The 22,604-nt window shown below is 48.5% G+C and overlaps 2 protein-coding genes and 1 long non-coding RNA gene across 8 annotated transcripts; 2 read left to right on the top strand and 1 right to left on the bottom strand.

The window, feature by feature from the left end:
* Window positions 1-78: 78 nt before the first annotated feature.
* LOC117142682 (phenylalanine--tRNA ligase beta subunit) lies at window positions 79-2,295 on the top strand. The gene is made up of 5 exons (XM_033306826.1): window positions 79-253; window positions 328-383; window positions 447-604; window positions 662-2,007; window positions 2,065-2,295. The coding sequence occupies exons 1-5, from the start codon at window positions 196-198 to the stop codon at window positions 2,214-2,216; spliced, it is 1,770 nt and encodes a 589-aa protein (XP_033162717.1). The 5' UTR covers window positions 79-195; the 3' UTR covers window positions 2,217-2,295.
* A 357-nt stretch (window positions 2,296-2,652) lies between these two features.
* Window positions 2,653-22,165, bottom strand: LOC117142681 (ankyrin repeat and KH domain-containing protein mask). Of its 6 annotated transcripts, XM_033306825.1 has the most exons (18): window positions 22,066-22,165; window positions 19,759-21,075; window positions 17,320-17,358; window positions 16,774-16,912; window positions 16,463-16,706; window positions 16,220-16,391; window positions 15,667-15,966; window positions 13,460-15,404; window positions 13,340-13,404; window positions 13,060-13,275; window positions 11,785-12,997; window positions 11,629-11,714; window positions 11,253-11,528; window positions 10,611-11,177; window positions 10,285-10,549; window positions 5,170-10,172; window positions 4,926-5,099; window positions 4,756-4,845 (listed from the first exon to the last, which is right to left on the bottom strand). In XM_033306825.1, exons 2-18 carry the CDS (start codon window positions 21,004-21,006, stop codon window positions 4,807-4,809), a joined length of 11,991 nt encoding a protein of 3,996 aa, XP_033162716.1. In that variant the 5' UTR covers window positions 21,007-21,075; window positions 22,066-22,165; the 3' UTR covers window positions 4,756-4,806. The 6 variants fall into 6 exon arrangements, with proteins under 6 accessions (XP_033162711.1, XP_033162716.1, XP_033162713.1 ...); XM_033306820.1 differs by having other exon boundaries at window positions 2,653-4,845; window positions 10,611-11,528; XM_033306822.1 differs by having other exon boundaries at window positions 10,611-11,528; window positions 11,785-12,988.
* Window positions 17,976-19,209, top strand: LOC117142687. Its single transcript, XR_004459570.1, has 3 exons — window positions 17,976-18,512; window positions 18,588-18,743; window positions 18,882-19,209. It is a non-coding gene; the product is annotated as an uncharacterized LOC117142687 (long non-coding RNA).
* Window positions 22,166-22,604: the final 439 nt, after the last annotated feature.

Here is a 22,604-nt window from a genome sequence, read left to right as displayed (position 1 = left end):
TATTTTATGGAAAATAGTGTGACCCTCCTGCATAAGTCAGGGAGACCATCAAAACATCGCCCATGCGATAGTACTGCAAAATACGGTCACCATAAATTGGCAACACTGGCCCCGGTCTGAAATAAGCCAATTTGTATTTAAGCCCATTTATCTGTGTTAAAAGCCAGCTCGGGATTAACAGGTGATTCATTCAGTATGCCCACCATTGGAGTTAAACGGGATCTGCTCTTCGAGGCGCTCGGCAAGACGTACAGTGAGTTCGAAGAGTCCACGTGTAATCACGTTTTCATCGCTTGGAGCTCCCTAATGTTTACCCCTTTCCCGTAGCCGATGATGAGTTCCAGGATCTCTGCTTTGCCTTCGGGTTGGAGCTGGACGAAGTGGTAGGTGCTGCTGACTATTAAAGAGTAAACACATGTTAAAATCCCGTGAAATATTGCCCACAGACCACGGAGAAGCAGATGCTGACCAAGGAACAGGGCGATGTGGCAGCGGCGGCCAATGCCAGCGAGGAGATCATCTATAGAATCGACATACCCGCCAACCGGTATGATCTGCTCTGTTTGGAGGGTCTCGTCACGGGTCTGCTAGTGTTCCAGGGAAAGTAAGAAACATCGCTTTCATATTAATGAAACTATGCTACAGGACTGTGCCCTTTCAGACTCAAGCCGCCTAAGTTCCAGTTTGTGGAGCCGGCCAAGAGGCAGGTGCTGAAGATTGACCCTTCGACGGCACAGATCCGTCCCTACGCCGTGGCCGCTGTGCTTCGGAACGTGACTTTTACGCAGGCCTCCTACAACAGCTTCATCGATCTGCAGGACAAGCTGCATCAGAACATCTGCCGCAAACGTACGCTGGTGGCTATCGGAACGCATGATCTGGACACCCTACAGGGACCTTTCAGCTACGAGGCTCTGGCGCCGAATCAAATCAAGTTCAAGCCACTTAACCAAACCAAGGAAATGACTGGCAGAGAGCTTATGGACTTCTATTCCACGCATGCGCAGCTGAAGCAATATCTGCCAATCATTCGGGAATCACCGGTTTATCCAGTGATCTATGATGCCAACCGTGTGGTGCTTTCACTGCCGCCCATCATCAACGGTGATCATTCCAAGATCTCGCTGAAGACCAAGAACGTGTTCATCGAGTGCACGGCCACGGATAGAACGAAGGCGAAGGTGGTGCTGGACACCATTGTATGCCTCTTCTCCGAGCACTGCGCCCAGAAGTTTACCGTGGAGCCGTGCGATGTGGTGCAACCCGATGGCAGTGTGATATCCTATCCGGAACTGGAGGTGCGCGAGGAGCGGATATCGGTGAAGCGCGCCAATGCCTATATTGGCATCGATGAGCCGGCGGAAAAGCTCGCAGATATGCTGACGCGCATGTATCTGGAGGCCAAGGTCGATGGCGACTCGCTGGTGGTTAAAATCCCGCCCACGCGTCACGACGTGATCCACGCGTGTGACATCTACGAGGACGTGGCTATTGCCTATGGCTACAACAACATTAAGAAGTCGCTGCCTGCATTCATGCAAATAGCCAAGCAATTCCCACTGAACAAACTGACCGAACAACTGCGCGAACAGGTGGCCCAGGCGGGCTTCACCGAGGCGCTGACTTTCACGCTCTGCTCACGGGATGACATTGGGCGCAAGCTGAACAAGAACATCGACGCCCTGCCGGCCGTGCACATAGGCAATCCCAAGACCCTGGAATTCCAAGTAGTGCGCACGACCCTATTGCCCGGTCTCCTCAAGACGCTGGTGGCCAATCGCAAGATGCCGCTGCCCCTGAAGCTCTTCGAGATCAGCGACGTGGTGGTTGCGGATGAAAGCACGGAAGTTGGTGCCCGCAATGAGCGAAGGGTGTGTGCTGTAAACTGCAATAAGACCGCCGGCTTCGAGGTAGTCCACGGCCTGCTAGATCGCGTGATGCAATTGCTCTCTGTGCCCTGGAAATCGGCTAGCGGCACCAAGGGATATTACCTTCAGGCTACAGAGGGTAAGTTGTCGATGAGTTCTTGTGATCTTGAGTTAACCATGTTCCATTTCATTCCAGATCCCAGCTACTTCCCCGGTCGCTGTGCTTATGTGATGTACGACGGTGTTGTCATCGGCAAGATTGGTGTTTTGCATCCCACAGTGCTGCAAGCCTTCGAGCTGACCACGCCCTGTTCGGCGGTGGAGTTCACCATTGAGCCTTTCGTCTAAAAGATTGAAGCGATTTGCAAAATGTTCAACATTTTCTAAGAAAAGTTCACAAATAAATTATCACAAATTAATAAATAAAGCCAAGGTTTTTTATTTATGAAAGCTGCAATTCCAAGCCAGTTCAAACAAAACAATTTGTTGTAATTTTTTATTTATGCTGTTTAATGTTCTCTTTTATATTTTTCCTTCAATACAATAATAATAATTATAAGAGTAATAATAATCCGTAGTATACTCATATAGTATGTGTGTATTTAATATATGTAGTTTTTTGTTTTTCTTGTTTGCATTTTTTTTGTTTTCATACTTTTCATATTTGAAGTATATTTATATTAATTTTTAAATTAATAAATCTATGTGAATTTAATTTCTTTCGCTTGAAAAAAATTCTATATTTATTCAGTATGCTTTTGTATTTTTCATTTTTATTCCCATCGTTTTGTTTGCGGTTCAATCAAGGATCTCATAATCAATCATCATCTCATAACGGCTGTATGTCCTCAGATATTCGGTTGTATCTTTTTGTTAATCAACAAAATCGAATAAAGGTCCTGTCGGGCATATCGGGCATGTGTTTGGGTTTAGGTGTTTGTGTATGTGGTATATATATTTCTCGTAATTTGTTGTATCAAATAACTTAAACAAACATCTCCACATTCTCATTACATTATTTGCTTGCAGCTAAAACATTGAAAAATAGAAAAAAAGTAGTTTCATGCTTCACTTATATTATCATTTATTTCGTATTTTCATATTCATCATTATCATCGATAAAGTATATCTTGCAATAATCATCGGATTTGTTGTGTTTCTGTGTGTTATTAGATTATGCGTGGGTTCTCTAAGCATTATATATCATCATCTCAAGCAACGTTATCGTTCTCCTCTAGAATTTTACAAAGCAATTGCATTACGACCCCCACCCACACCTTTGACTTGTGTCCCGGGCTCCGGATTTCACTCGTGCCTACTGGAGGATCAGGCAAGAAGGGTTTTTGTTAAGGTTTATCAAGTGTTTTTACATATCTTCTTCGTTAGTTTCACGTTCCGCTCGCGTTCATTGGGTGATCGAAATAAAAGTTCGTGTATCTCATATACAGAGGTGGTCAAAAGTATTTACACAACGAGCTTTTTTTTCAATTAGTTGACAATTGAAAAAAAAGCTCGTTGTGTAAATACTTTTGACCACCTCTGTATATTTTTTATGTACGTCTATGAGCAGTGTCGGAAAAGCATCAAAGATGGCAAGCAAGCGCCGCTTCGTCGTCTCGTCATCTTAATCATCATCATCATAGTATCGTATATCGTTTAATTCTCGTAAATGGAATATTAAAACGTTACTCGACCATTATGTTATTGACGTTTTACTTAGTTATTTAAGCAATTTCAATTTCTACTAACTACATTTTTCGGGGTATCGACCACACCAAGGGTTTCATCATTCACTTCTGACCAAAGAACACCAAGCTCTGTAGCAGCTCCACCTCGGATGTTTCGTTCGGATCGGTTGGTTTGGTAGTATCTTTGAGTTTGGGAGTAGTTTGCGGTATGTATACGTTATAAGTTGAATTAAGTAATTATCTGTCGGCTGTGGTTTTTCGTTTCGTACTTTTTTTGCGATTCATAGCGTATGCATATGCGTTTTCATAGCTTTGTTCTAGTTTCCGGTTTCGTTAGCTTCTTGTTGTTTAGTTTAGTTTGGGGTTTGGTTTTTGTCGTGGAAAAACTGGGGAATATAGAGAGTAGTGCGCGCCTTGAATTTACAGTTTCGACATTCATTTGTTGCCTTTATTAATGTTATTTAATATATAATATAGATGTATTTATGTATAAGTGTTGTAATAAAAGTTTGTGTGTACTTTAACTTTAGCTGGCGCTAAACATTTCAATTTAATGTTTCATTCATAAGACTGACTTTTATCCTAACGTAAATGTATTTGTGTATATGTGGGTGTGTGGGTTTGTGTGTGTGTTGTGTGCGGGGGAGGGGTTAGTGCTTGTATATGTGTGTGTGTGAAGATTTACTTTTCGTTTCGTTTTCCCTATAGCTCAACACACAAAAAGCTACCACTAACTTCATGCTTCTTCAAAAAATATCAATACATTTAAAAATAAATAATATATATTGGACCCAGTTGCCTGGGCACCAGTTTCGAACATGTTTTCTTCTAGCATTTTGCTTTTTTTATCATTTTGCATTTCTTTAGCGTTTTTATGTTTATGTTTGCGGTTAAATTTCACGTTTTGCCTGCGAAGTTAAATAATTACCCGAATTCAAACGTTTTTATATTGTTAAACTAAAGAACAAAGCCATGTAGCAATTTTCCATCTAGCTGTTGCTGTTAGTTGGTTTCCACGAAAGTTGACAGGCAGTTAGAAGTTTTAGGATTGGGGAGAAGAAGCCGAGAATCCGAATAGTAATCGTACAAATACAAAAAATATTATTTCGCTTTGCAAGTTCAAATCAGTGAGATGCTATTGATGGTGACGTTTCTGCTAGGTCCTGGTAATTTGTTTGCAGGAGTTCTCTCAGCCAGAGCTGCTCAGTTCAGGCATCGAAGAGATCCTCCATTTGAGTTTCGCTGGCACATCAGTTGGACCAGTTGGTGGTATAGTTGGTCCAGGGCATCTGTATGAAAAGGAAAGCATTGCGTTAGTGATATGGTTTTTTAACCAATTTCATCGTTCTGATTGCAATTGCTAACTTACGTGTTTGTCGTGGTGATCCCACACCTCCATCTTGTCCGGCATATGTGCGGAGATGTCAACGGCTCCAGGGGCGCCCACAAAATGCTGGTAGCCGTATGAGGGCATCAAGTTGACGTGCTGCTGCTGCTGGCTCATATTTGGAGGTGCCTGCATGTTGTGGTAGTCCATTGGCATCTAAATATATTGAAATATCAAATTAAATAACGCCAATCTTGAAAAAAACATTTCATTGATCTTATCTTACATTCATTGGCTCATGCTGCTGCTGCTGCGGATAGGGTCCGTTGTTGTATGCCCTGTACTGCTGCTGCTGCGGCTGCTGCTTTAGCCAGTTGAGCGGTTGTTGCTGTTGCTGCTGCGACTGCGGCGGAGGAGGCGGCTGCTGCAAACCCGGAGGCTGAGCCTTAAGCTCATGTGCCCATGGGGGCAACACACTGGCTAGAGCATCTTCCATGTTAAGTGACGGGGCTCCCACATTAAAGTAGTTGTTCTTCCATGATGCGGCTCGCTCAGTGCCTATGGGGCGCGGCATCTTGCGAATGTCGTCGTGGTTGGGCGACATGGCAGATGGTGAGCCCATGCCCGCCATTCCGCCGGCACCATTCTCCAGGTGCAGCATATCACGGCCCGTGTATGAAGGATACTCCAGAGTGCCGCCATACCAACGCTGTGCAGCTGCTCCTCCTGGCTGTCTGGCACCCGCTCCAGGTGGTTGTCTGCCTGGATTTCCTCCAAATACATTCGACTGCGTTCCTCCCTGCGGCGGTGGCTGCGGTGGCTTGGTGTTGCCTTGCGGAAAGATGACGCGTGGATTCAGGCGCAGCACGTTATTAGCATCCACGATGAACGACGATGTGGGATCCATTGGATAGTTCAGCTGCTGTTGTTGCTGCTGCTGCTGCGAGGCTCCCACCATCCTTTGCAAATTTTGCAAAGTCTGCATATTCTGCAAATTCTGCTGCTGACGATCGATCATCGCCGAGGCGGCGGCGGCAGCTGCGGCTTGGGCAGCCGCAGAATTGTTACCGCTAGCTGGGTTGGAACCTATCGCTCCAAATGTGGGCGGTGCTCCGGCCTCCGGCGCAGAGATCGGCATGGGCACATGGCGCTGGATGGGAACTGTGGCCGTGGGCGGTTTGATAACGCCTGGTGAATGGGCAGGAGCCGTCTCACCCAGTCCTTGGGTTCCATTGATGGAGGGTTGACCCACTGCGGGATTGCCCTCGTTGGCTGACACCATGGGTGATCTGGCTGGTGCTGTAGCAGGCCCTCCTGGTCCACTGGTGATGATGTTGAGAGCTTGTTGGCTAGATTGCGGTTGTTGCTGCTGCTGCTGCTGTTGTATCACATTACCTACAGGAGGCGAGGTGGAGTGATTCGACGAGGCCTTAGAACTGCCAACGGGCGAGCTGAGGATGTTGCGATTGTATCCTGGTGCCTTGGAAGCATCCGCTTGCGGCAGACCATCGCCCACAGCTCCTGCTCCACCGCCGATGCCTGGATCACCCAACTTGCCCCACTGCGACTGCTGGTAGTCACTAAACAGGGAATATGCACTAGTCAACTTGGCTGCTAGCTGGGCACTGAAGCTATCGCTGGTGGTGTTTGCTGCACTGGCAGCCATCAGATCGTTCAGTAGGTTTGTATTGATCACGAGATTTTGCTGGGACGTCTGTGGTTGCTGGTTTGGCTGTTGTGGCTGCTGCTGAGGCGTTTGTTGTTGCTGCTGCTGTTGTTGCTGCTGCTGATGCGGCTGTTGCTGTTGTGGCTGTGGGCCAGGAACTGGTGCTGCCTGGGGTAGTTGCTGTTGTTGCTGCTGCTGTGTTTGATGCTGTTGCTGGGCTTGGATGGGAGATCCAACTCGCTTACTGGGCGGTGCAATGGGAGCAATGGGTTTCACATTGCTGTTGGTAGCTGCTGCTCCTGCTGCCGCGGCTGCATTCACGGCGGCCACATCCGCTACATTAAAGGTGCCAATTGGTCCAGCCAATATGTTGCTGTTGCTACTGTTGCCACTTACACTTCCGAGCTGGGCAACGTTGGAAGCCGCCGTTGCTGCAGGTCCTACTTGGCCAGCTACAGGCTTGCCACGTCCAAATGGAGCCACCACGCCACTGCTGCGCCCACCGGCAGAGGTGATTACCGCAGATGTAGTACCACCCTCAGCCTTTTTGGGCGAGGACTGTCCAATAGCCGCTGCCTTTGCGAAATTCTGTGCACCCGGTGACACAGTCGATGATTTACCCAAAGTGGTACTGCTCTTTTGTGCAGCTGGCAGGGATTTGGAAGAGCTTTCTGACTTGCTCTTGATCACGCCATTTGAAGAGCCACCTCCGGAGCTGCGACCAGGCTGCTGTTGGGCAAGATAGCTACTGCCAGCCCTGCCGTTCCGCGAACCCGATCCACTCGAGGCCGACACCTTGGTGCTACTGCCATTAGACTTGACCGACGTTGATGACCGTCCACTTGGGCCCTTCACTGACTGCAGCTGCTGTTGCTGCTGCTTGTGCGCATTGCTGTACGAAGCTCCCGCTGGTGTAGTAGAGCTAGCTGACGAGCTGGAGGATGTGGAGGTGGTGGACGCAGCTGAAGAAAAGGTATACGCATTCACACCGGCAGCAGTGCGATTGTCCCAAGTTCCCACGGACATTGGTGTGCTCGCTCCGCCACTAGACGCCTGCTTAATACTGCTGTTAATCCTGGGCAGCATTTGCAATATGTCCACATCGGGATCCTTGATCAGTGCCAAAATGAGCATATGTGCCTGTTTTGTAGCATCGGTTAAGCCCTTGATCGTGATGCAACGCTCTGATTGGTTCTTGCCCTGCTTCTCCACCTCGATGTGAGCACCAGTGGTGGCGCGAATGGCGTTGATGTTGCTTCCACCTCGTCCAATAACCCTGGAGATGGCATTTACGGGCACTTGCACCTTCTTGCAGGTCATCTCGGGAACCGAAGACGCAGCTGTAGTGGTGCTGGTGGCCAGGGAGCTCGAGCTGTTGCTGGAGCTGTTGCCTAGGTGGTGGTGCGGATGGTGCTGCACGCTGGTGGCCGAACTGGTGGCTGTCACAGGCAGTGGGGCTCCACTCGCTCCCACCGCTGTGGTCTGCTGGGCGCTGCTCTTGCGGACTACTTCCTTCCAGCCATCGACTTCGGTGCGCTTTGCAGGATTCAAACTGGTGGCACTCGCAGCTTGTGACACTGGCTTTGCAACTTCCTTCCGAGTAGTATTGGCGCTACTGGTGTTGGTAGCGGTGCTGCTGTTTATGTTGCTCGCTGACTCGCTGCTCTGCAGTTTGCTGGAGCTACTGGGTTGCTGCTTGGCAGGCAGTGCAACCTCCTTGGGCGCAAGATTCTCTTTCTCACGCTTGTTGCTGCTGCTGGACGAGCTGTTCTTCTCTTCCTTCTTCTTGAGAGCAGGTTCCTCCTTCTTCAACTCGAGCTGCCGCTTGAGAGGGGCAGCCTGTTGTGCGGCAGGAGGTTGCTTTACAACTTCCACTGCGGCCTGCTTCTTCGCACAGATGCCCTTGAGGACGGTGTTCGATGTGATTACTGGTTGAGTTGGTTCTACCGATATCAACACCTTGTTTTTCGCCTGCTTCTTGTTCTTCTTTCCCTGGTTGTTGGTGGACACGGAATTGGCTGCCATTTCCGCAGCCTGAGCGGACTGACTGCCACCGAAGCGCGCACCTTTGGTGTCTCCGCTGGAGCACGAGCCCTGATCGATGCCAGAGTCTCCCTCCTCGCGGGCGGCGGCCGGCGCTGCCTCCTCGTCTTCATCGTCCTTGTCGGAATCATCATCCTTGTCACTGACGTCATCGTCATCGCCTTGCATATCATCTCCGCCAGCCCCATTGCCCTGTTGTTGACGGCGTTTCTCTTCTTTCTTCTCCATCTTCTTCTTCTTCTTGCGCTCACGACGACGGGCGGCGGCAGCTTTGCGGCTCTCCTCGCGAGTACGCTCCAAATCCAGCTCCTCCAAAAGGATCGAAGCATTTTTATTGGCCTTGACGGCCTGGGCCTCTTTGGCGCTACGCAGGATCTTCATGCAGTCAAAACACTTGTCTATCAGCTCTTTGTCACTTATGGTACCAATGAAGCGAATCATCTCCTGGTCAGAGGGAAACTGCGACACATACTGTACCATCCACTTCACAATCTTGGTGTGCCCCTTGCGGAAAGCAGCCATCAGACAGGAAACACGCCGATTATCCTGTGAGTCAATGTCAGCATTATGGTCGTACAAAAGCTCAACCACACTCAGGTGACCACCATGGGCAGCCAGCCAGAGTGGGGAGTTACCCTTTTTATTTTTTACCTCTACGCTGGCATTACGAGATAGCAGGAGCTCCACGAACTTTTGATGGCCCTTATCGGCGGCAATTGTTAGAGCCGTATCTCTGGACGTCGGTACCGGAGCAGCATTCACGTCCGCACCCTTGTCCAACAGAACGCGACCGACCTCTATGTAACCGCCTGATGCGGCTTCCATGAGTGGTGTCAGACCCGTCTTAGCTCGATGCTCCACATTGGCCCGTCGGTCGAGCAGCAGACTTACGACCTCGTGTCTGCCCTGGAAGCAAGCCAAAGTCAAGGCCGTATTGCGATTCGTCTCGATCTGGGCATTTATGTCGGATCCCTGATCCAAAAGCAACTTAACCGCCGGCGTATGACCATTCATGGCGGCTAGCATAAGCGGTGAAATGCCCAGCTTGCTGCCCGTTCGCGAGTTGATCTCTGCTCCATGGCTAAGCAACAGTTTAATGATGTTCACATAGCCCCCACTGGCTGCCAAGCTCAGTGGAGTGTAATCAGATACATTGCGGTGCTCCTTGTTGGCACCAACGCTAAGCAGAAGTTCCACCACCTCGTATCGGCCGCCAGAACATGCCAGGGACAACGGTGTATCCTTCGTACGCTCTGATTGAGCCTCCAACTCAGCGCTGTGCTTGAGCAGAATGTCCACGACTTTGTCGTGGCCAGCGGTAGCGGCTAGGATAAGCGGTGTGAATCCCTTCTTATCACGGTGCTCGATGTTTGCTCCCCGATTGATCAACAGTTCCACCAGCTCTTCATGACCGCCGGCACAAGCCAAGGTTAAAGCCGTGTCGTGGTTGGATTCCGTCTCTGAATCTATCTCGATAGTCTTGTCCAAACTCACGGTGGTCGCAACTGCTAACTGGTTCTGCACTAGAACTTGTTGCTGGGCTGTTGCGACCTGAGGCTGTAGATGCAGTTTGGTGTTCTCTGTGAGGGAAATTAATTTAAGTTATTTAAATTTGATGAAATAAAATATGTTATGTGGTTATTTGTAAAGACTACAAATGAATAAGATAGTCATTATGTACGGATGACCCACCTTGAATGCCGGCTGGGGTCTGGCGCACCACGCAACGACGTTCCTTGCGCGACTGCTTGTCAATGGCCTTTTTGGCAATGCCGCCGGGCATCGACTTGTTTGAGCTCACACCGCTGCTGGGCGCGGGAGTAGGCGTGGCCATCGGCCAAATGGAGAGCTCGTTTTGTTGCATTTGCTGTTGCTGGGAGGCCTGAAGAGCGAATTGTGTATATCCCACAGCAGGCTGCGGCACTACAACAGAAGCGGGATGCGTCTGCGTGGCCACCTAGAATAAAATGTATATCGTTTAAGACTTCAATCGATTCTATCGAGTTGTATTAACATACCTGATGCTGGACACAGGTTGGTGGGCACGGCGGCGGATGCAGGTTAAAGTGTTTTTGCTTGAGTGGAATTGCTTGAACACCCACAACAGGAGCTCCTGCCGGCACCTGGCCGCTTCGCTGAAGCAATAGCTCTTGAGCCACCTGCTCTAACTCACTCTGGGTGGGCGGACGCTGACCGCCCGTTCGATGCTGAAAGAGATGCGCCTGCTCAGCGTGTAACTGCTGCTGTTGCTGTTCGGTAAGAGGCTCTCCAACGCCCTGCTGTTGCTGCGCCTGATGCTGGGCCATGTGTGGTGGCAACTGGAAGAGCAATTGCACTGGCGGAGCATTCTTGTCGCCGCTCTCCACGTTGTAAACGAAGTTGGTTGGAGGCTGCTGCTGATGCTGGGCAGCCACAGCTTTAATGATGCGCGCGTTGGAGTACTGTTGAAGCTGCTGCTTTAGTTCTGGATCGTTTTCCAGGGCAAGCTGTTGGTGTTGCTGAAAATCGGATGCATTGGGCAAAGCTTGGTGATGAAGCTGCTGCTGCTGTTCATCCGTAAAGGGCAGTAAGGAGAGCGGTGTTTGCTGGTGTTGATACAGAGAAAAGTAAATTGTATTTTTAAAAATCCGAATCCCGCAGATGGGAAAAATGAAACCAACCTGCAGGTGCAGTTCCTCAGCATCGAGTATCCGCTGCTCTAGTTGGATGTTTTGCTGCATGGGATAGTCGAGGAGGACAAGATTTGCCTGTCGCTGGGCATCCTGCGGAACGTCGCCTGGGTTAATGAGACCCGGCGACCTTACCACGCCCACCAACTGCTCCTGACCAGTCCACTTGCCGGAAGATTGCGCCCAATTTCCAGCAAATCGACCCTTGCACATCTGATTGAGGCTAAACTCGGCAAGCTCGGGATAGTTTAGGCTACTTGCCAATTCCTATAACAAATAGTAACAGTATGTGGTTATTATATGCAACTAATGCTTAAAACAACAAATCAATTAACAGTCATATCCCTATTAGTTAAAATTAACTTGCCTGGAATATATCCTCCATTTCGCCATCATTGGCAAAGTGCTCCAAGCCCGAATATAGATCACTTGTGCTAGCACTGCCGTCATCTTCTGCAAACAGAGATCGTCGTCGTAACCAAATTAGAATATATATATCACAAATATCCGTTTCTGATCTTACCGCATTGCTGATCTCCCTCTCCATGCTGCTGCTTCTGGTGGACTACAGACGCTTTGGCGTGCGCAGCTGCCGCGGAGGCTGCTGCCAACTTCTGCTGGAGTACGCTGTTCAGAGCCGCGTTGCTGTTGGCCGCTGCTTTGAGATTGCTTATTTGGGGCAGGACATGAACCAGATCCGAGTTGCTAAGTTCAGGCGGGAAGTCGCACAGTGTCTGCGAGGTCAGGATTAGGTTTTCCAACCGAGTGGCCATTTTGCGCTGTTTCAATGGCAACGAACTGGCACCGCTTTTGGAGTTGTTATTATTGTTGCCAGTTCCTTGGTCGCTGTCAGGCTCGTCCAAGAAGAACTCGTCATCATCTGCATCATCTTCTTCTTCCTCGCCTTCTCCACCACCTTCGTCTTCGTCGATGTAGTCTACCTCACCATCGTTGTCCACCTCCGCGTCTTCGTCATCATAGTTCAGCTTGTCACCGCTGTTGGTATCCTGCTCTTCATCGTCATCATCCTCCTCCTCGTCATCCTCCTCTTCCTCCACAATTATGCCATCCTCCCTTAGAGCGGCCGCTAATTCAATTGGCTCCGGCGGCAGTGTGTTTTCCTCGCCATCTGCCCCAGCACCACCGTCATCCTCGCATTCGCTCTCAAGATCCGAACTAATCTCAACCTGATCCTTATTAACCGCTGCCACAGCAGCAGCTGCTGCTGCGGCCGAGCAGAGCGTGGCCAAGTTCTTCATCTCGGCAGGAGGCTCGGATCCGAGCTGATCTCCTTCGGTCGGTGAGGACATGGTAGTCTCCTCCATTTCCGGCGGAGTCTCAGTGGGCGACTTTGGCTGATCACCAAAGAAATTGTGCACTCCCACCATATGCCAGCCGTCCTTGAAGAAGTTCAGCTGGGGTGTGTTAAGAGCCAGGTCTTTTCTGCCCCTTGGACCATTTACCGCCGTCTCCAACATGCCACGGAAATCGTCCATGGCCGTCTTGCGCTGTAGAGCTACATCCATGGTCTGCTGTTGCAGCTGCTGATCGACATAGTTGCCGCTGCCAGTGGGCGAGGGAAGTGGAGATGCCGGAGAAATAGAGTAGGCCATGTTGGCGGATGAAGCCGCTGCTGCGGCTGCAGCCGCTGCATTGTCCAGTCCAGCTACTCGCTGGTGATGCAGTTGAAGTTGCTGCTGAAACTGGAGGTGCGGATGCTGCAAGTGCTGCAAATGCTGCGTATTAAAGCGTTGTGTTAGTTGGATGAATAAGAAGGGTGGGCGTTAGCAAAACGTACCAGGTTATTATAGATGGAGACCATTGGGTTCGGCAACACTTGCTGGGCGTGTTGGGCAGCAGCTGCTGCTGCCGCCGCCGCTGCTGCTGCAGCTGCTGCTGCTGCGGCCGCTTGCTTCCGGTTGTTCTTGTTGGTGGCCTTTACCTTTGGCCGGTCGCTGATAGCTGTGCTCTGCAGAACTTCCGAGGAATGGGTTATTGCTCCGCCAGAGTTTCGCTGTAATTGACAATCCAGTTGTTATAGAAATTATTGTATAAGTAGGACAACATGTAGGACTTACCGCTGGGGTCTGAGCGCAGGCGCTATTGTCCAGTGCTGTCGGTACGGGCTGATTGTTGTCGGCTCCTAATTGTAAAGAATAATACAATGAATAAGAACCTTAAGCTGTGTTTTAGCTCACCTTTAAGGGCTAGCTCTTTAGGGTCACTGCTGCTACTCTCCGGCGGAAGTTCACCCTTCTTTAGCTCCGGCATAAAGCCGCGTCTGCGCTGCAACCGTGGATCCTCTCCAGCGCATGCAAACTGAGGGGTCTTTCCATCCTCACCCAAAGGCTGTGTGCGCACCTGCTCGCCATGCTGTTGTTGATCCACCGGGCAGTCAATAAACTCCACTACTTCGGCGGTTTTCAACGCGCGATGTCGGTTGGGAAGCATGGCCTTTAACTTGAGCTGACCTGGCTGAAGTTGCTGCTGCTGTTGCATTACAGGCTGCTGGCAAACGGTGTGGAAGAGTACAGGTGGAGCGGGCGGTGCCTTTTGCGGCGGCTGCAGAGAATTGATGTGCTCCATGTCCAGGTCGAAGTGCTTACATGGAACTAACTGGTGCTGGCCGGCTGCAGGTGGCTGCTGTTGTTGTTGCTGCTGCTGCTGTTGCTGCTGATCAAAGCCGGGCTGCAAATGGAACAATCTCGACTTTGCAATAAGACCCTCCTGCTGCTGAGCGCCAAGAGTAGTCAAGTCAATTCCTCCGACTTCGCCATACTCCTCCATTCCAGTCTCACTGCCCGTGGTACTGGTTCCGGCTCCCGCACTCATTCCCCCAGTAGCCGTAAGTTGCAGATCACCGGCATCCAAAAATTCGCCAGTTCCCATTGCCACGATGTTGGAGGATCCATTGCCGGCACTGCTAAACTGTTGCTGGTGGAAATGTTGTTGATTGGATGCACGTGCCGCCTCAGACAACTCATGCAAGCCAGGGGGAGCGTTCAGCTGCTGCAACTGATGCTGAAGCTGCTGCTTCATGATCTTTTGACGCATCTGATTTGGACCAGGTTGGTTGCTGGTTGGTGCTGCCTGGGTAACATTCGCAGCCGCTGCGTTTTCCGTAGGCGAAATGTTCGGATAGCGGAAGAGTAGCTCGACCACACGAGTGTGTCCACCCTTGGAGGCTTCGATTAACATGGTGCTGTTGTCCTTCAGCTTGTGGAACGGGTCGGCGTTGTTTTTTAATAGCAGTTCCACCACAGACTGATGACCCCCGGCACAGGCTAACGACAAGGCAGTGTGGTCATTACTGGTGGTCTGTTTGTTGACATTAGCGCCCTTTTGAATGAGGAACTTGACTGTGCACAGGTGTCCGGCACGACAAGCTTTCATTAGTGGCGTTCGACCACCCTCGGACTCGTGCTCCAGTTCAGCTCCGTACGATAGCAGCACACCGGCCGCATCTGTGTGTCCGTTCTCACAGGCATGCGTCAAGGCAGTATCGCCCGTCTGGGTCTCTGCATGAACATTGGCCTTCTTCTTCAGCAGGAAGCTTACCAAATCGGTGTGTCCCTCCTGCGAAGCTTCCATGAGCGGTGTGGAAGCACCCAGCTCAAGATTAGCTCCCTCCTTGATCAGGAATGCAGCCACCTCCATGAAGCCACCGCAACAGGCCAGCGTCAAAGCTGTCTCCTGGGTCTCCTCGGTCGTGGCATTGATGTTTGCACCCTTGCTGAGCAAGAGGGCTACCATCTCCTCGTGTCCCTCGCGAGCGGCCTCCATGAGCGGGGTGTAACCCTCGTCGTTCACCTCTTCGATGTTGGCTCCCCTCTCGATCAAGAGTGTTGCCAATTCCACGTGACCACCGCAAGCCGCCAACGTTAGCGGGGACTCGAAAGAGTCCGTAGGCATGTTCACTTGGGCACCGGAGTCCAGCAGCAGGCGAGCAACCTCCACATGGCCGTCCATCGAAGCCTCCATTAGGGCAGTGTGCATTTCGTCGGTTTTGTGCTCCTGATCTGCACCTGCCTGAAGCAGGAATCGCACCATGTCCAGGTGACCCTTGTAGCAGGCTAGTGTGAGGGCGCTCTCCTTGAATTCATTTGAGTGGGTGTTGATGCCGGCTCCATGTTCAAGCAGCACCTAAATGGGTACAAGGATAACCAATATGCAATTAGCTAAGCGATTACAAAGTTTAAAACCAATACATTATTGCCGAATGCATCAGATAAGATCAAACTGAATCACAGAGCTTGGCATCTTGCCTACGCCAATCAGTAACGCGATTCAGGTCGCAGGTGTGCCAACACTCTCAAATCTCGGATTATAATCACTTGCAGTGTACACAGTAAAAAGACTAGTGATTCTCTATATTGATTGCAAGGCATACACTGGTATCACTTACCTTGGCTACCTCCACGTGGCCGGCGGAAGCTGCTTCCATCAAGGGAGTGTGTCCGTTCTCGTTCTGCTCCTCGACGTTGGCACCGTGCTTGAGCAGCACCTTCACCACATCCACCTGACCACCGGCGCAAGCAAACATGAGCGGGGTGTTGCCCGTGGCGCAGTGGGCGTTCACATCGGCGTTGTGGTTGAGCAGCAGTTTGACGATGTCCAAATGACCGGCGGATGCAGCTTCCATTAAAGGCGTTGAGTCCTTTTGCCCTTTGTCCTCCACCTGGGCGGCAGACATAGCCAGCAGAACCTATAACAGTAGAAGATTAGATTAGATGTGTCCTTGAATTGCACCACGTAATGTCTATTTCTTGTTTCGTCTTTTTCGACTCTGTCGGCATTGTTTTGTTAGCTGCGAACTAATTCGGGGCTATTTATCGATCAACCAGCAGAGTGGGCAAACGTTAGTGGCGATGCCACGTCGTCGAAGAGCCCGTTAAAAATGTAGTTACCGAAGTTAGTCAAATAGCAAAACGTTTTGGAGAGATTATAACACTTCATACCTGAGCCAATTCGTAGTAGCCCGCAGAGCAGGCCATGGAGAGCAGGGACTCGCCATCATCCGTGGAGGCGGCGGCATCGTTCAGGTTCACGTTGCCCTTGCAAAGCAGCCGCTTCACCGTATTGACATCATTATCCGTGCAGGCAGCCACGAGTGATCTGGAGAATCCACTGCTACAGCAATAGGTAAATAGATTGCGAGTAAATATACAATGCATTCCCTGGTACAGAACGTCAACACTCACTTCTTATCGCGGGGACTGTTGGCGCAGCGCATCTTTGTCAGCGCCTGCTTGGTCTCGTCGATGGCGTGAGTGGCGTGGCGCAGGACAGGAGCCTTCTCGTTGGCCGCGGCCTCGAGCAGAGCAGAGATATTGCTGGAACGCTTGTTGTTGGCATCCAGGAGGAAGGAACTCACTTCGGGCGCGTCCTCTTCCTCGTCCTCATCGTCGATCTCCTCGTCGTCCGCGTCGTTGTCCTGTAGCACATCTGGAGGGATAGGATAGTCAAGAAATTACTATAACGTGAAGCAAGTATAGAAGCTTATTAAACTTACCTATCTCCTCTTCGTCCTCCTCTTCTTCTTCGCCTTCGGACTCATCAGAGTCTTCCGACTCCTCCTCCGTTTCGTCCTCATCCTCGCGCACCTCACCCTCGTGCGGACAGCTATCTGGATCCGATTCTGGAATATCGTCCTGTAAGGGAGAATACATTTTGATTCATTAGACTCTGGCTGCTGTCAAGTCAAACTATATTCTACTAACGAACTAATATACGAGTATAAGAGTAAAAGCTGGAAGTTACAAATTAAAGAAGCTATTTAATAGTTGATCAGTAGAGCCCATTCTTGTTGTCTAAGGCCAGCAACAAAGTGGTGTGGTTTAGGTGTGTTTAATCATGTGTGCGAGGAGGAAGCGGAGTAATTGGGTTATAGATCGATCAAGTATTCTGCGTAAATTAATGTTTTAGTACAACTGGTGGTATGAAGGTTTAGGAACTTTCGTTTGCCTTTTGCCTTCAGTTAATGGATTATGTTGGGTTTTCTTTTAACTTTTGGGATGCGGATCGGGAAACTGGTTTATAACGCGAAACTGAAACTTACCAGGAGATCTGGCCTTAAACACAAGAATGCCAATAGGATCTACAAATAAAGAGAAACGAAAGAAACGTGTACATAAATAATAAAAATTAACGCAGGCACATAGAGAGAAGAAGACTCTTTTAGGGCTAGTTGAACTATATTGTAGAGGTTACAGCGAATTTACATGGACGATTAAATGCAGCAGATAGTCCACGCTGTATCGGAATCTTCGTATCATTGCTTTGGTAAAGTTTTCAAAAAACGTGCTAGAAGTTGAGCGGTCAACCATTGCTGCCTTGTCCATTTGTTCTTCTCAGATGCGTTGGAATTCGTTTACAACGGAAATTTAAAGAGGTCTATTTTTTTTGTTTTAGGTCTAATTCAACAATTCACAAACTTCAAATATGACAAGGACTGCATGGCGAGCGAGAAACGTTTTAAAACAATCCTACAGCAAAACAAATGACGTTTGAACAGAGTTGCCAATGCGACGAAAAAGCGATGGCAGGGCAGGTTGGCCAAAAATGTAATTATCGATAACAGAGTAGAACGAGGAGAAGACGTAGAGTGAAAATTAGCAGAAAACAGGACAATCATTTTAATGCACAGTTTCTGTTACTCATGTATGTTGACTTTCCATATTATTTCCCAGATCAACAAGGAAAAAACCTTTTCTGACCCCGATTTTTACCGCATTAGCAAGTAGTAGTGGGGAATTTTAAGAGCCGCATGAGTCAGAGAGTGCAGTTCGCACATCGATTTAAATACGGCACACACACATACACTAACACTCTACTTAAATGTGCGAGTGTGTGTGTGTTTACGCCCACGCCTTAAATTATTGACCAAAATTTAAAATAGGGAAAGACATTGCTGAAAAATATTGCCGAAATACATTTTCAACACGAGGCCAAGTGCTGCCTGCTTAACCTTTGATGAATGAACAGAGGAACAAAAAGAACATAACCAAGCTGAGGAGCAGAGAGAAACGGCAGCGGAAAGAAAAGAAAAGCAAAGAGAACCTACAACAAAAATTCATCATGAACGAGTTCAACAGCAGCCGTTCGTTTGTTCTCGTTGCTGCGCATTGGTATGCGTGTTGGCCCGTGTTTGTGTGTGTGTTTGTAAATTTGTGAAAAAGAAAAGCAACCATAAAATGTTTGCACGCTACCGCAGAAAATAATCAGCAGATTGTCTCTCTCTTGACCAAAAAAGTAAGATACCTAAGGTTCATTACACTCTAAATGCGTTATTATTATTATGGCTCTTATTTATTATTGTTTTTTAAGTGTTTGACATACGTTTCACTGCTGCAGCAACAAAAACAAGAGCAGCTAGGAAGAAGCAGAAGCGGCACTGGCGTTGCCAGACCGGCAATTGACATCTTTGTCACGCTGCCCAAAAGAGAATTCGCGAAAGCAGTCGAAAAAAAATTATGTACATGTGTAAGCAGCGAGGAAATTAAACTACTAATTTGCGTGGGAGAGGCGGGGGGTCAATTGCAAGATCCCATCAATGCAATGACCTTTGATTTTAATTGAGTAGCTGCAGCATAAAAGCTTTTACGTTTTTTCTTCTTTCAGCTTGCATTAGCATTTCGCAAACGTGCTTGTTTGCTAGACAAAGAAATACATAGGCATTTACGCATACTATGGCAAGCCAGCGAGCAGTCGAACAGCTGATAAATCATTCACACACACTATCAAGCGAATAGGGCTAGCACACACAAACAGCCTTCCGGTGTGTATGAGAGAAAGAGAGCGACGCTGCAACAACAATTGCGTGTAGCACAAATATGTGCGATCAATTCGATTCGAGGTATTTCTGTGGAGCGGCATGCGTGGATTTAGTTTGAAATATAAATACTTGTTCGTTCAACTACAATAATAAATCACTCGGTTATTCTGATAAGGAGTGTTTGGTTATCACTTGGCCGATAACACTACGCCTTTGAGCATCTGTCTTAGCCAAATTGTTTGCACTATCAATCAAAATTGGCTGAGGGTAATTACATATATTACTTTATTTTTTAAACTATATGTAGGTATATGTTAACACTTTATGTAAACATCCAAAAATAAGATGCCAAGCCTGCAATTAAAATGCTGCTTAGCATTACCATCTTATTTAGACTATTTTGGTTTTTGTGACAAAACTAGTTTTATCCACAGTTCATTGTGTTGCTTGTAACTCTAAGCAACATTAGATGGTTCCTAGTAATAGTAGATGGGCTTATAAAGATGAGTGTAGTATGTGTTTATGACTAAGGCCAAACAAAAGCTATTTCTACTTCTAGAGGCGTCGAGTAACAAGCTTGAGATTTCAAAATAGTACCAAAATGTCAGCTTTCGAAAAGATCGATGGACATGCAGGACAACTTTAAAGCGAATTCAATACTCTTTAAGATGTTTTAGAGACAAGTCTACGTAATGGCTTATATGCAGAGGTGGGCTCACTCACCTCTGAAACGGACTCCTCCTCCGATTCGGACAGGTCTGTGGTGACGGGCTGGGGATAGAACTCGGTGTCGGTGTCCGTATCCGGCGTGATGATGTTCTGCAGCGCCGAGGAAATGGCATTCACGATGCCCGCCGACGAAGATAGGGAGGAGGCGGTTGACGACATGGACGAGGTGGCGGAGCGATTGGAGGCGGAGGCCGAGGCAGCGGCAGCCGCATCCTTTAGCTTTTGCTTAAGCACGACAGCGGCATTGGCCATATCAACGGCGGGATTCAGGGCCATTCTGGCCCCGCCTACCGCTCCTACTGATGATGATGATCCTGATCCTCCTGCGCCTGATCCACCGGTAGCAGCGCCAGCGTTGCTATCGGCGGCAGCTGCGGCGGCGCCCATCAGCAGAGTGGTTGCGGCGAATTTCAAATGCGCCGAATCCTTGCTGGTCAAGTTGGGTGCATTACCGGTAACGGGCTGCTGCTGTTGCAAGGCCACCTGTCGCTTCAGGGCGGCCACTGCTGCTCGGGTCTTCTTCGAGGACGAGGAGCTGGAGGAGCTACTACTGGGGGCAGGAGCAGTTGCGATTGCTGCTGTTGCCGCAGCAGCAGTTGCATTTGCAGGGGCGTTGGTTGCAGGCAGTGCTGGGCTGGGCGCCGAGGCCACGGCGGCACGGAACTTGGCGGCACTTCCAGCTCCGGTGTTGGTTACCGATGCGGGATTGGCAATGACCGTGGTGCTGCCACCGCCACTGCTGCCACTCCCACCGCCTCCGCTGCTGATGTTCGTTGTTGTTGTGGTGGTTGTGCTGCTGCTGGCCGTGGGCGGTGTGGGCGTGGCCGAGGACTGACTGCTACTGGTTCCAGACATCTTGGCAGTGTTATTGGTGTTGTTGTTGTTGTTGTTAACTTTCAATCGACTATTGCTGGGTAAAGGTGTGTTGGTTAAAACGCCTGATGACTCCGTCGTCGTCAGTGGCTCATTCTTGGCCGTCAGGATCTTCCGCCCGCTGTTTTTCAATAGAGCGGCGGCTATCGATTGTCTGGCGGCAGCGATTCGGGGTAAATTATGATTCAACTGTCTGTTGGGGTTTTGATTGGTGTTGTTATTGTTATTATTGGATCCAGAGCCAGAGCCTGCGTTATTCTTGCTCGTTGCTGGTGCTTTCGGTTGATTGGTTGTGGTTTGTTGGTTAAAATACGCTGTGGAGCGCACATTCAAGTCATCGCTTTCATGGTTTTTCGCATCATTATTCATTTTACTCTCTCGCTGGAGGTTCTGTGTTGTTGGGGTTATTCTTTTTGATTTACTTTCGATTCGCGCGTCCTTTAGGGTATCAAAAGAGGTAAAGGTAAAGAAATTAAAATTTTTTGTTTGGGTAAACAGATGTCACGTCCCAAATAAATTTCACTACAAGTGAATTTAACAACTTTGTTGATGTGTTTTTCAAATGTGTGTAGAGGAACGGCGGCGGCACAGAAACACATCAACAAAAATAGGTTCTTGGGTTATATTGATTTTTGGATATTGTGAGGAATCGGTTTATATATATGCGATGGGCAAAGAAACTAACACACACATTCGCACGCGCACACACACACACACGTAAGCACATGAGCCAGCGAGGTGGCAACTCTGCGCATTCTTTCACTTTGCCTTTGCACACTCGTTCGTACATCGTTCGTTCGCATTTAATTCTCCCATTCCAATTCCCCTGTCCACTGATTCACATTTTTACACCGAAAATGGTTCAGGTGCAAGACGAAACAAAAAAATTGCACTAAATCACTCATTTTCCCCACGTTTCGTATCGCCAATTTCGTTTATTCACGGATACAAGACCAATCGATGCGCAATTAGGACTCGGGGCAACGTGCTTCACTATTTATATAATCGCAGAGGGGAGACGCCGCCGAAACGACCAATCGATTGTTGCACTTTACAAGTTTACTAACTTTTGAGAACTTGGAATTGCAATACTTTATTTATAAAACATTTCGCAGCAGTTTCGACTTCGCCCGAACGAACGAAGAAAAAATCACTTTTCGACTTTGGCGTATGCGTTTCTCGCTTGGTCGATAGCCTCGTCTCTCTCCCGCACACGCGATGCCCTGACGCGGCCAGTCGGACCGCTGTCACCATCCCGCTCACACGCGCAGACGAAGGCAGAAAATAGCTGAGCGACTGAGGGAAAATTTTTTTGCCACTATTCCGATGTCGATTTTCACCAATTAAGTGACGTTTGCTGTACAAAAAACTAGCACAATCCACGCCCCACCCGATCCCCAACAATTTGGTGATATTTGCGCGTATTACCGTTTAAAATTTCTAGCAAATTAATCAATTTTTCAGCAGTGTTAAATTCTCTGTCTATCGTCAGAGTTTCGGATCGCCATATTATTCCCGGATATTGAAAGAAAAGGTAGGACCGTACTGCGACTCACGATATGAACTCACATCGATATTTCTCCCTTCACTTTTGTTTCCGGCGGGGTGGTATTTTTGAATAGTCTTGCTGTGGTCCCATTAGTTTTGTATTTGTTTACTAACTTCTCTCTTTTTATATATGAGAGCGCTCATAATATAGAGATATTTTAATCTTCTCTTAAAATCTTGCAAATTCAAAATTTTATGATTTTGATTTTGCGGTTATATAAACGACCTTGTCATGTTTCACTTTTTAATTTAAAACAAATTTTCACTGTTACAAGTGTGCCCATGTAGGAAAATTTGAACAATGCTAAAATTATCATTAAGATTAAGAGTATTTGTTTAAAATAATTAAATACCTGATATTTCCGATTATGAGTATATTAATGATTTACCGCTAAATATTGTGATTTTTAACCATCAAA

Source organism: Drosophila mauritiana, chromosome 3R, assembly GCF_004382145.1.
Source record: "Drosophila mauritiana strain mau12 chromosome 3R, ASM438214v1, whole genome shotgun sequence".
Taxonomy (NCBI): domain Eukaryota; kingdom Metazoa; phylum Arthropoda; class Insecta; order Diptera; family Drosophilidae; genus Drosophila; species Drosophila mauritiana.
The sequence above is the reverse complement of the archived record's forward strand: the minus strand, read 5'-3'. Positions and strand labels throughout refer to the sequence as shown.